The sequence below is a fragment of the Pisolithus orientalis genome (assembly GCF_024613125.1).
Source record: "Pisolithus orientalis strain OTSU chromosome Unknown F5J12scaffold_3, whole genome shotgun sequence".
In the NCBI taxonomy this organism is placed as follows: Eukaryota; Fungi; Basidiomycota; class Agaricomycetes; order Boletales; family Pisolithaceae; genus Pisolithus; species Pisolithus orientalis.
In genome coordinates, this window is record NW_026260784.1 from 2075319 (window position 1) to 2087339 (window position 12021).

A 12021-nucleotide genomic window follows, 5' to 3' on the forward strand; every position below is an offset into this window, starting at 1 on the left:
ATCGTGTCGTTCTGTCGGCTCCCCACGCCACGTCATCTGGATATTTTGTTGTCTCGTGCCAGCTGCTACTCACGAGCTGACCAGTCAACCAGACGGCCAATCACAACTTGCAAGGTAGCACCAAGCTGCGATTGGTTGTCTGGTTCAATATACTTCGTCGGTCACCATCGAAGATGTCTTTCACCCTCTACTTTAGATCCCCCAGTCATGAAGTTTGCGCGGTAAGCTGCTGCTATATTCAGCACAGGTCTCCTTGAAGTACCTGACCGTTTTGCGCTTATGCTATAGGTACCTCGAGGATGTGCAGGTGGGTGGTGCTTCGGGCCATCGAAGTGCAGCATTGATCAGCGGTCCCCTCGCCTTTAGGCTTCAGAGTGGAAGAAAGCGTACATGTACGTTTCTGTGCCCTTGTGTCGTCTGGAACCATCTTTGTCACACGCTTACCTTCCCTAAAGCGACTACCGCGGCCTGAAGAAGCAAATTCGAGAAATCAAGGCCGAGCATGGGGGCATCTTGAGCCCGGTGATAGTGATCGGCTTCGACTCTTGCGAGGACCCTGGAACCGATTCCTCCGAGACCAGAGAGCCTGAAGCAAAACCAAATAGAATAACCTCTATGCTCTCTATAGGCAGCATGACATCACCATCCTTTAGTCAACTCCTTCCGCAGCTTTCCTCCGCTCAGCGACGGTTTTTCAAGCTACTCGATGCTGACCTAGAGAGAGTGGAATCGTTCTTCCTTGAGCGCCAGCAGGAGGCGGAGGACCGTCACGAAAAGCTTCATGAGCAACTAGAAGAGCTTGTGGCTCATCGCCAACGGATATATGTCAGTACGATCTCAGTATCCGCGCAGCCTGGTTGGATGATCACTCCAATAGGACATCCTTCCATCTCGCAATTCTCGTGTATCGAGCAAGACCCGCTTTATTCACATGTATCAGAGGAACAGCACGGACCTGAGGGCAACGAAGTCTAGTTCAGTTTCAGGACGGGGCGGTGAGTTATCTATGACTTTTGTCTTCATTGCCCTCAGTCCTTCTCGATATCCCCCGTCAGGTTTCTCCGCTAAAATGGGAAAGCAGACTTTGGAGTCGACGAAAACCACCTACGATCGGGAGTATAAGGGCGCGAAGAAGAAGTTAAAGAAAGCTGTCGTGGAGCATTACCGGTATGGCCTGTTGATGTTCTGTCATCGGCGCGCACACTTATCCTGATGCCAGAGGCCTCGAGGTATTAAACAACTACCGTGTAAGTCCCCCATGTACCGTAGGCCATTTTCTTCTATCAAACGTTTCCGTTTCGTGTCAGGTCCTTAACCTCGTAGGATTCCGCAAAGCTCTGAAGAAGTTCGAGAAGGTTACAAAGTTACCTGCGCTCGCTATCTACATGTCGGAAAAGGTGTGGAATATCATTTTTCAAGATTATCTTCCCTACAGCCACGTAACGATAGGTCGAACCATCGGCTTTCTCCAGTGGTTCTCGAGTCAGCACTATGATCAGAGACATGGAAGATATCTATGTTGCACGATTTGGTGAGCAGGCCTGTGCAGCAGTCCAGCATGTCTTTTCTCTTACCGCGTCTTTGATGCACGCATCATGTGTAGCCAAAGGCGACCGGAGGATGGCTATGAAACGTCTACGTCCCGATTCACGCCTGACATCACATCACATGAGCGTATTTCGTTCAGGGATGTATCTTGGATTGGCTGTTGCGGCCTTTGCGGCAGGAATATATCAGTGTACGTGTCCACCTTTGTGGGAATTCACACACGTAGAACACCCCGTCAGGTTCTCTGCAACATACAAGAGAAAATCTTCCTTCGTGGAGTGTTCTTCTGTACATATACGCGATATTTGGGATGCCTGTCTTACTCGCGCTGCTGGTCGGTGTGAATGTTAACGTATGGGCTCGCGAGCGCATAAACTATCCATTTATTTTCGGTGCGTTCTTATTCATTCATTGAATGCTCTTTTTAAGGTTCGTAGAGGTGGATTTAAGAACCAAGATGGATCCTCGCCAATATTTCGAGGTACGTCAGTGAAAGGTGCCCTGGAACGCTGTGACTTAGCCAAATGTGACAGATCCCTTCTCTCATCACGTGTGCCTTGGCCTTCGCATTTTGGCTTTCACTTTCTCCCTTTGGTCCTCCGATGCTGTGGCCTTTGGTTTGGTTGGCTTTTGTCTTCGTGGTCTTGCTCAATCCTCTTCCAGTGGGTAATTTCCAGATGATTGGAAGGCATGCTTGACTCAGTTTCCTTAGCGTTTCATGTCAAGGAGTTCTCGCTGGTGGACTATCAAGAACCTAGCCAAATTATTTTTAAGCTGGTGCATTCAAAGTCGATGTGCGTAGTTTCGCTTGTTAACTTTTGCTCTGTATGATCAATGCATGGGGCCTCTAGTTTACCAGTTTCTGGTTTGGGTAAGCGTTTTCCAATACTGGTCATGCCTTACGCCGCTAGCTCAGACATATCCAGGGATCAACTGTGTAGCTTGACCTTTACTCTCGAGAACCTATATTTCTTCAGCTGCGTCTATGCATCGGGTGGAGATAATGCGATTTCATCACGTGCTTACGATCCCCGGATACAAGATGTCTGGGTGACCTGTGCAACGTCTCGCAACTGGGGCATCCACTACTTCATAGCGATTCTTCCTTACCTGATGCGTCTTGTGCAGTGTGTGAGGCGTTACCGGGATACCAGATTTCTTGGGAATCTTCTCAATGTAGGTTTTTTGTTACACAAACCATATCCGTTGCTGACAGATGTCCGCCTTGAAATTAGGCTGGGAAGTATGCCTCTGGAATGGTGTCCTCACTATGTTATCACTATTGGGTACATTCTGGTACAGAATTCCATTCTTGCTGATTTACGGTCCATGCTCAATCATTTCTCAGGAACTCCACGGCAAGGACCGTCTTTTGTGTTTTTCTGTTTCACGGAGATCTTGAGTTCTTTGTATTCGTGTGCTTGGGTAATGGGACACAGTGACACCTATGTTCACACACCGATTGCTCACCCCTGGTTACCCTCTAGGACTTGATCGTGGATTGGTCTTTGTTCAAGCGCGACACCCGTTATCCTTTGCTCAGGCCCGATCTCATTTACACTTCTCAAATAGCGGTTTGTCTTCACCTGTATATACGGGCAGCCTTACTGACACTTCCTCCCAGTCATACTATTTTGCCATAGTGCGTTCTATAAATTTTAGTTTGTTCTTGACCAGTTCTCATTTTGGTTGGAAGATTACCAATGTTCTTGTTCGCTTCATCTGGGTGATATATATCCCCCCCGGTCGATTATCATTCGTTTTACGCTCGGTCATTGCAGCATTGTTGGAGCTCCTAAGGAGGGTACAATGGAACTTCTGTCCGTCTTGAATCCCAATTTTATCTAGCAGCAAACTCACCCACTGTTCTCTAGATCGCTTAGAGAGCGAACATTTGGGAAATATGGATCAGTACCGGGTCACGCGCGAGGTGCCGCTGCCCTATAGCACACTCGAGTATTTACCAGGAGATGTCCGATGACGACGAAGACGATGGTGACATGTGACGCGTGAGTTGTTTACATACCAAAGCCCTCCAGGATGCTCTTGGACTGCATTTGGGGAAAGCATGTGATGTAGTTATTTAGATTTACAAGCAATACTATAGAGAGAGAGTGTGTGTGTGTCCAATTTTATGTAAGAAATCAGTACAGTGGGGATGTGATATGGAATGGGAATGTCCATAGGGGATGTGTTTACTGAACAAGAGATGCCTTGCCTTGCTCTGGTGGTGGAATCTTAGAGTTATTGCTTGGGAGGGTCTTTAGTAATGGTGTTGCTTGCATTGATCTGAGTTGGTGGAAGATATGCTGATAGACATGAACTGGTGAGATCTATGAAGGTAGTACAGGATACTATTGTAAAGGACACCAATACATGGGATTTATATCACAATAATAAATAAGGTTAGCAACAGCTCAGGAGCTTAGGGGAGGATCTTGTTGAAGGTGATGTTGGCTGTGGGTTTGGATCCCTTAGGTAGTAGAATCTGTGCATGGTTCTGGTGCTGAATATGGGATAGTGCAGTGTATAACTGATTATGAGAGAAGACAGGTCTCGTGACACAAGGTGCATGGCAAAATAATGTTCATCATATTTCATGACATTATTGTAAACATTATTATGAATTTGGATACAAAAATGTCAAAATATTGTTACTGGTAAGATGCAGACATTATGCTAAAGGTGACTTGCAAAAGGTGACTTGCATAATGTAAGCCAATTTTGGATACCAATTATGCTTACATTATTGAAAACTGTCATTACAATAATGTTCACAATACCACTTGGCATAACTCCTTTGTAATGTGAGTGGCAGCACTTGAAAAATACCCTTACAATATTGTAATGCAGTTTTACAATACTGTTCAGATATTAGTAGCCACATTAACTTGATGTTATTGTAATGTACATTCTAAATAATGTTTTCTGAAATATGCAAAACTTATTTGAAAGGAGTACATTATATTGACCCTCAAATCCTCACCTTGTGCAAGTCTATATTCTATACAAGACATATATATATATATATATATAAAGAAAATGCAGAAGAAAAAGAACAGGCCCCTTTCTTAGCCCTCCTGGGCCTCTGACCTCCTGTCCCTCCCCTCAGCATGCCAGAAAAACATATTATCATAGGTGAAGTCTTCATCTTCCCTACATCTGAGGGGGGCCTTAGACTGTGACCATCCTTGCTCACCATTTCTCCTCACACAGGCATCCTCATCTTTGCAATGGCTTTTCCCAACCTATCAGCCACCATGTTCATGTTGAGAATGCATTCCAGAATTACAGTAGCCTCTTGGAGTTTCACCCAGAGGGCTTGGAATTTCTCCCTGACCCTTGGAATTAAATTCTGATGTCACTATGCTTACTAATTATGGTACTATAAATTTTCCACACTGTTCTTTTCCACCTCAGTGACTTCTTCATACACTGAGGTGAGCATACTTATACTTACATTCATTTACTTGGTACTGATGTAGTGTAGATACTCATAACTTTGTTAGGTACCAATAAAGTGACTACTTTGTACACTGAGAAACTCATACCTTCATTAGGTTATGAGCCCTGCTCTCATGCTCTAATTCCAAAAGAGTTATTACACAGCAAGAATACCCACTATGGCAAAAGATGATCATTCCTTACAAGTCCCAACCTAAATGCAGATGGAAGCAACTGGCTATATTACAAGGCTTGGGTTGAATGGGCCATCAGTTCAAAAGGGCTGATTGGACACCTGACTGGCTTGGATGTGAAATCAGAGGACCCTTCAGCAGGAAAAGACTCCTCCTGGAAGCCCACAGCCACAGAGCAAAAACTTGTCAGTGAATACCCAGAAAAACTCTGGCAATGGGCAAAGGATGATGGATATGTCAAGCAGGTGATCACTGTGTCACTCCCAGAATCCCTATTCCTTCAAGTTCTGAAGGAAGAGACTGTGAAGAGTGTGTGGGGTGTCCTCACTGACCTTTTCCAAGACCACTCTTGCATTGTTGCAATTGATCTTTGGAGAAAACTCCAAGAATCCTGCTGTACAGAAAAAGGAGATGTCCATGCTCACTTTGACAAGATGTGCACACTGCATGAACAACTTGCTGCACTTGGTCAGTCTATCACAGACAATGACTTCACAGCTATCATCCTCAGTTCACTTCCTGCTTCATACAACTCCAACCTTGCAGCTATGATGTCTTCAGCCCTGGTCATGCAAAAGGACCTATCTCTGGACTTTATAATCAAAGTAATTTCTGATGAATATGATAGGTGCCAAATGTGGACAAAGAGAGTCAACTCTGCATCAGTAAATCACTTTTGCTGGCCAGAGCTGTCCAGAGCTGTCCAGCACTGGACAGATTACCTAGGACTACCAGCTCACAAAGTGGTTTACTGATGTGGAAACTCCAGAAATTCCAAAGATGCAGCCTATTCAGTGAAGGATGGAAAGAAGTCCACTTGTGAAAATTGTGGAAAGAAAGGTCATGTGCAAGACCAATGCTGGGAAGAGGGTGGTGGAAAAGCTGGACAAGTGCCCAAGTGGTTCCAGAACAAAGGCAAAGGGAAAAAGAAGGAAAAAGGCTCTGGAAAAGCAGCCACTGTGGCCAGTGCAACAGCCAGCTTGAGTGCACAGACCAGCACTGACTTGGAACCCAATGGAGTTTGGCTAGTGCACCTGCAGGATGATGACTGGCTAATGGAAATTGCAGAGGAAGAAGTTCTAAACCCCCAGGATATTGTTATTGATGAAGAAGATGCATATATGAACACCTATGACCATGCTCTCCTTGTGGGTGAAAACCTAAATTCTGCAGAAGAGACCATCCTGTTCAACTCTGGCACTTCATGTCATATGTCCTCCTACTGCAGCAAATTCCTTGATTACAAGCCAATTGTACCCAAACCTATCACTGTGGCCAACAACCACACCTTCCATGCCATCAGAAAAGGCAACCTTGCAATCTCACTCCCAAATGGCACTGTGCAAACCCACATTTGACTCAAGGACATGCTCTATGCCCCCAAGATGGGAATTACACTTGTTTCTGTTAGCAAACTTGATGTTGCTGGGAATGCAGCATTATTCTGAGACAAGTGTTGTCAGATTTTTGATGCTCAGAAAAAGAAAGTAGCTGAAGTTCTGATGCAAAAAGGCCTCTACTGCCTCAAATGAGCTCATCATGCCTTTGCAGGCCTGGCCAAGGCCACAGAATCCTTAACCATGGAGGAGATACATGTCAGACTTGGCCATATCACTCCTGAAGCCATCTGGCAGATGCTCAAGGATGGCACAATCACCAGAATTAAGCTGGTGTCAAGTCTGGGCCTATTCTGACCAACTCCGACACTGGACAAGGTCTGGGGAGAGGTTCGGAAGCAAGTCCAATGGAAAGAGCAGAACTCTGACTGGCAGAGTGTTGGTAGGAATGAAATCCACTGAGGTAAGGGCAGAGCGAAGTGAGGGTGTCAGGTTTAGCTCATGCACTACCCCTTTGCATGATCTCAGCCCTCATATTTCAGAGGGGGAGTACAGACAGACAGTTGGAGGTAACTCTGACAGGCAGAAGACAGAGACAGAGGGAGTAGGAACTAAGTCAATATTCATACTGAGGAATGGTGGAGTATGATACATGCTTTTATACTACTACAGAGGTACAGTAACTGGAATTGGAACTGACATATGGAGACCCAGAAATTTTCAAGTAAAACTTCCTAGATGACAAATGAAGGGCAGATGGAGGACATATGAACAGGTAACATAGAACATCCAGAAAAGGAAATAGTCCAGGCACTGGACCATGCAGTGTGTGTGCTGTGGAGTACCTGACTGTGAACTGTCAGGGAGGAGTCTGAAGGTAGTCACATGACCCCTCAGAGAATGGTCCATTCAGTCTGGTAGGAGAGCAGTACAAGTCTGACAGCAGTTGGAGTGGAGATGACTTGTAAACATCAGGGGGTGGGTGGAGTTGGTGCAGAGTGAGTGAATGACTGGTGGAAAGGGGTGTGGAGTGAGTGAGGACTTAGGATGAACACATGATCATGACAGCTGGATGAAGTGCATTCTACCATGGGTGTATGCAATTCATGTGAATATGCCAAAGCAACTTGGAAGCCCATTGGGAAGGAGTGTGACCCACCCCACCATGAACATCTAGGTGACGAGGTCCACACAGATCTTTGGGGACCTTCTCTGGTCCAAACCCCTGGCCACAGTCAGTACTATGCATCATTCACAGATGACCACACCTGCTACACCAAGCTGTACCTCCAGAAGACAAAAGCCAAGACCTTCACATTGTACAAGGCCTATGAAGCATGGCTGAACATGCAGTTCAACACCAAAGTCAAATGACTTTGCTTGGATTGTGGGGGAGAATACCTTAGTGTGGAATTTTCAGAATATCTGAAATCCTGAGGCACAGAACGATGCATAACTGTCCATGATACCCCTGGAACACAACAGAGTTGCAGAATGACTCAACAGAACACTCATTGAGCACATAAGTGTGATGATTCACACCAGCAGCCTACCCAAGAACCTCTGGGGGGAGGCCATCATGCATGCAACCTGGCTCAAAAACTGCTCATTGACTCACTGTCTAGGCACAAAAACTCCCTACAAAATGCTCTACCAAAGACCACCTGACCTCTCAAAAATTTTGGTCTGGGGATGTCATGTCAAGGTCCATGACACCTCTGGCTCCAAACTAGACATGTGAGCCTGAGATGGACACTGGGTAGGATTTGATCCTGAGAGTGATGGCCACCACATCTACTGGCCAGACACATGAGCAATTGGCATAGAATGCAGCATCCTTTTCGAGCACCAGGAAGTGTCTGTACCTTCAGGTGTGCCACTCAAGGGGGAGCAGGGAAATTCTGAAGCCTCACAAGGAAGTTCTGAGGCTACACAGACAGTCAAGCGACCCACTGAAGCAACTTCAGAAATTCTGAGACTCATTTCAGACTCATTCAGAGAAAATTTTGAAATGCCTCCACCTCAACCTTGTCATTCCACTTGCCAGTGTTTCAAATCAGACTATATGAGGTGCTTACATGCAGGTGAAGGCACTCATGATGGACACATCCCTCTCAACTTTGTAAAAGAACTCTGAGAAAGTGGTAGCAACCCAAACAGCCTGAAATCTTGAGAAAACGCTACCTATGTATTCAACAATGAACTAGCTGCTGATGAAGACAACACCAACATGGTGTATGCTATGGTAGCAGGGATGGCTGAAGCTGAAGGGCTGGACCCATCTACAGTACATGAGGCAAAATCCTGAGCTGACTGGCCAAAGTGGCAAAATGCCATAAATGTGGAATTAAAGAGCCTAGAGGAAGCACATACCTGGGATGTCATTGAGTGCCCCAAAGGTGCAAACATTGTAGGATGCAAATGGGTCTTCAAGATCAAACACAACACCACTGGAGAAATCAAGAAGTACAAGGCCCACCTAGTCACTAAGGGCTACTCTCAGATGCAGGGCATTGACTACAATGAAACATATGCTCCTGTCACAAGACATGCATCTCTCTGCACCATACTAGCAATTGCCACACACAATGACTGGGATATTGATGTATTCAATTTCCACTCAGCATTCCTAAATGGCAAACTCGGAGATGGTGAAGACATCTACATGGAGCTCCCTGAGGGCTACACTGTAGAGTGGAATTTTTCCTGTCCAGTTGGGAAGCTAAACATCACATTATATGGCTCAAAACAAGGCACACTTCAATGGTACCAGAAGCTATGTGCCACTCTTGCAGATCTTGGACTCACCAGGGCACATGCAGACTGGGGAGTATTCTACAGTCACATAGGATCAGAAATCCTCATCCTTGCCAGCCACATTGACAACTGCACTGTAACAGGCAGTTCCCCATCATTAATTCACTCATTCAAACAGGAGATAAGCACTTGTTTTAAAATCTCTGACCTAGGGCACATCAGTTGGCTACTTGGGATGAAGGTGACATGGAACAGAGAAGCCCACACTATATCACTATCCAAGCAGTCCTACATTGAAGCCATCCTGATGAAATATAACCCTGCCAACTGCAAGCCCACTACAGTTCCAATGGACCCTGGAATAAAACTATCTTGCAGAGAAATTCTGCAGCCAGCTGAAGAAGTTGCATGCATGAAAAATGTACCCTACTGTGCTGCTGTAGGCTCCCTTATGCACCTCACTGTTGGAATGTGCCCAGACATTGCATTTGCTGTCTCTACAGTTGTGCAGTTCAATAACACACCCAACATGACTCACTGGGAAGCTGTAAAATGAATCTACAGGTATATTGCCAGCACAGAAGTGCTCACTTTGACATTTGGAAATACAGAACAAGGCCTCAAGGGCTATACTGATGCAGACAGAGCTTCACAGGAGCATTGGTGGGCTATCAGTGGATATGCATATCTACTGGATGGAGGAGCTATTAGCTGGACTTCACAGAAACAAGAACTTGTAACACTCTCCACTGCTGAAGCAGAGTATGTTGCAGCAACTCACACAGCCAAAGAGGGCTTGTGGCTTCAATGACTCATCAGAGAAGTTTTCCGACCACTCAAACATCCTATCCCACTGTATTCTGACAGCCAATCCACCATCACACTCACCAAGGATGGCAGCTACCATGCTTGCACCAAGCACATCGATATGCAATACCATTTCATTTATTTCACTGTGGAAAACCATTCCTTTCATTTAATTTATTGTCCTACTGACAACATGGTTGCCAATACCCTTACCAAACCTTTACCTAGCATCAAGGTGAAACACTTTGCATCTGCACTTGGATTCTGTTCTGATTGAGGGGCAGTGTTGAGAATGCATTCTGGAATTACAGTAGCCTCTCAGAGTTTCACCCAGAGGGCTTGGAATTTCTCCCTGACCCTCAGAATTAAATTCTGATGTCACTACACTTACTAATTATGGTACTATAAATTTTCTGCACCATTCTTTTCCACCTCAGTGACTTCTTCATACACTGAGGTGAGCATACTTATACTTACATTCATTTACTTGGTACTGATGTAGTGTAGATACTCATAACTTCATTAGGTACCAATAAAGTGACTACTTTGTACACTGAGAAACTCATACCTTTGTCAGTTCACACTCAAACTTTCTCCCCTTCTTGCAAAACACATTCTGCACCCTTAACACCATGCCCTTCAAACATGGCTCCCTCCTTTCACAAAACACACACTCAACCCTTCTTGTAAATGACCCTTGACCCTCTGAACCCAGAATGCATGATGATGGGGGTAACTCTGGTCAAAGCAAACAAGGGGGTGGCAAATCAAGTATGAAGCAGAGGGGTGACTGCTCTTTGAAATGCAGTAGACAGCATGACATGGCAATGGGGTACTAGCTCAGCTCAGCAGCTGGCATGTTGGCCCTTGGCCATTATGTGTTAGATTTGGCAAGTCATGCATAGTCTGAATGTGTCCATGCTGAGATGTGAGAATTGCTCTCCATTTCATACTTCACATTACTATTGAGTGTGCAATTAACTTTCATGCCCTTGTGCTTATTGTGTTTACAGTGTTTTGCACTTATGTGCATGTTTCTTATTACTTATGAAGAATGTAGTGTGTCTCAAACAGACCACCCTTGTTGTGTAAATTTATTAAGTCCATGTCAAGGTTGGGGGTTGAAGGCCAATGTGACAACCCTTGGTCTTAGCTTGTGTGCTAGACCCTTGCACAAGCCAGGTTGAAGTCAGAGGGAGTTGAGGGGGTTCAGGAGTGAAAGCTGAGAGTCAACTTGGGCTTAAGCTGGGAGCTTAGGGGTGAACTAATTTGACATTCAGACTGGAGAGCTAAGTACAATGTATGTAGAGTATATATACTGAAGAGCAGCAACCTGAAGGCTGGGGCTACCAGTGAGGGGCTAAATAGTGATGCAAGGAACTAACTAAAAGTTAAGTGAGGAGGCAGGGATCAGGGAGCCAAAGGCAGTCACTGCCTCAACATAAGCAAGGGCAATACAAAGGCTAACTAGAAAAGTATAGTGAGGAACAGAGTACATTTTGGCATTCAGAATGTAAGACTGAGGTGTGAGTTTCTCAGTATATGACAAAATTATGGATTCAACATGTTAAGTTCATGACTGGGTTGGGGATCAAAGGCTGAAGGCTGAGTGCTGGGTGTGACAACCCTTGGTCTTAGCTCATGTGCTAGACCCTTGCACAAGCTGGGTTGAAGTCAGAGTAAGCCAAGGGGGGTCAGGAGCAAAAGCCAAGAGTTGACTTGAGCTTAAGCTAGGAGCTTAGGGGGTGAACTAGGTTGATATTCAGACTGAGGAGCTAAGTACAACATACATAGAGTATATATACCAAAGACTAGCAACCTGAAGGCTGGGGTTACTGGCGAGGGACTAAATAGCAATGCCAGGAGCTAACTAAAAGTTAAGTGAGGAGGCAGGGGTCTGAGAGCTGAAGACAGACACTGCCTTGGCACAAGTG

The 12021-nt window shown here is 45.4% G+C and overlaps 1 protein-coding gene across 1 annotated transcript; it reads left to right on the plus strand.

Moving 5' to 3' along the window:
• Positions 1-5: 5 nt before the first annotated feature.
• On the plus strand, positions 6-3675 carry F5J12DRAFT_804236 (EXS family-domain-containing protein). Its single transcript, XM_051744490.1, has 21 exons — positions 6-221; positions 289-307; positions 367-392; positions 456-825; positions 878-995; positions 1056-1167; positions 1220-1247; positions 1308-1397; positions 1450-1531; positions 1604-1738; positions 1788-1940; positions 1986-2029; positions 2082-2210; positions 2261-2325; positions 2408-2419; positions 2475-2724; positions 2784-2844; positions 2897-2973; positions 3036-3122; positions 3245-3368; positions 3423-3675. The coding sequence occupies exons 1-21, from the start codon at positions 208-210 to the stop codon at positions 3527-3529; spliced, it is 2103 nt and encodes a 700-aa protein (XP_051604548.1). The 5' UTR covers positions 6-207; the 3' UTR covers positions 3530-3675.
• Positions 3676-12021: the final 8346 nt, after the last annotated feature.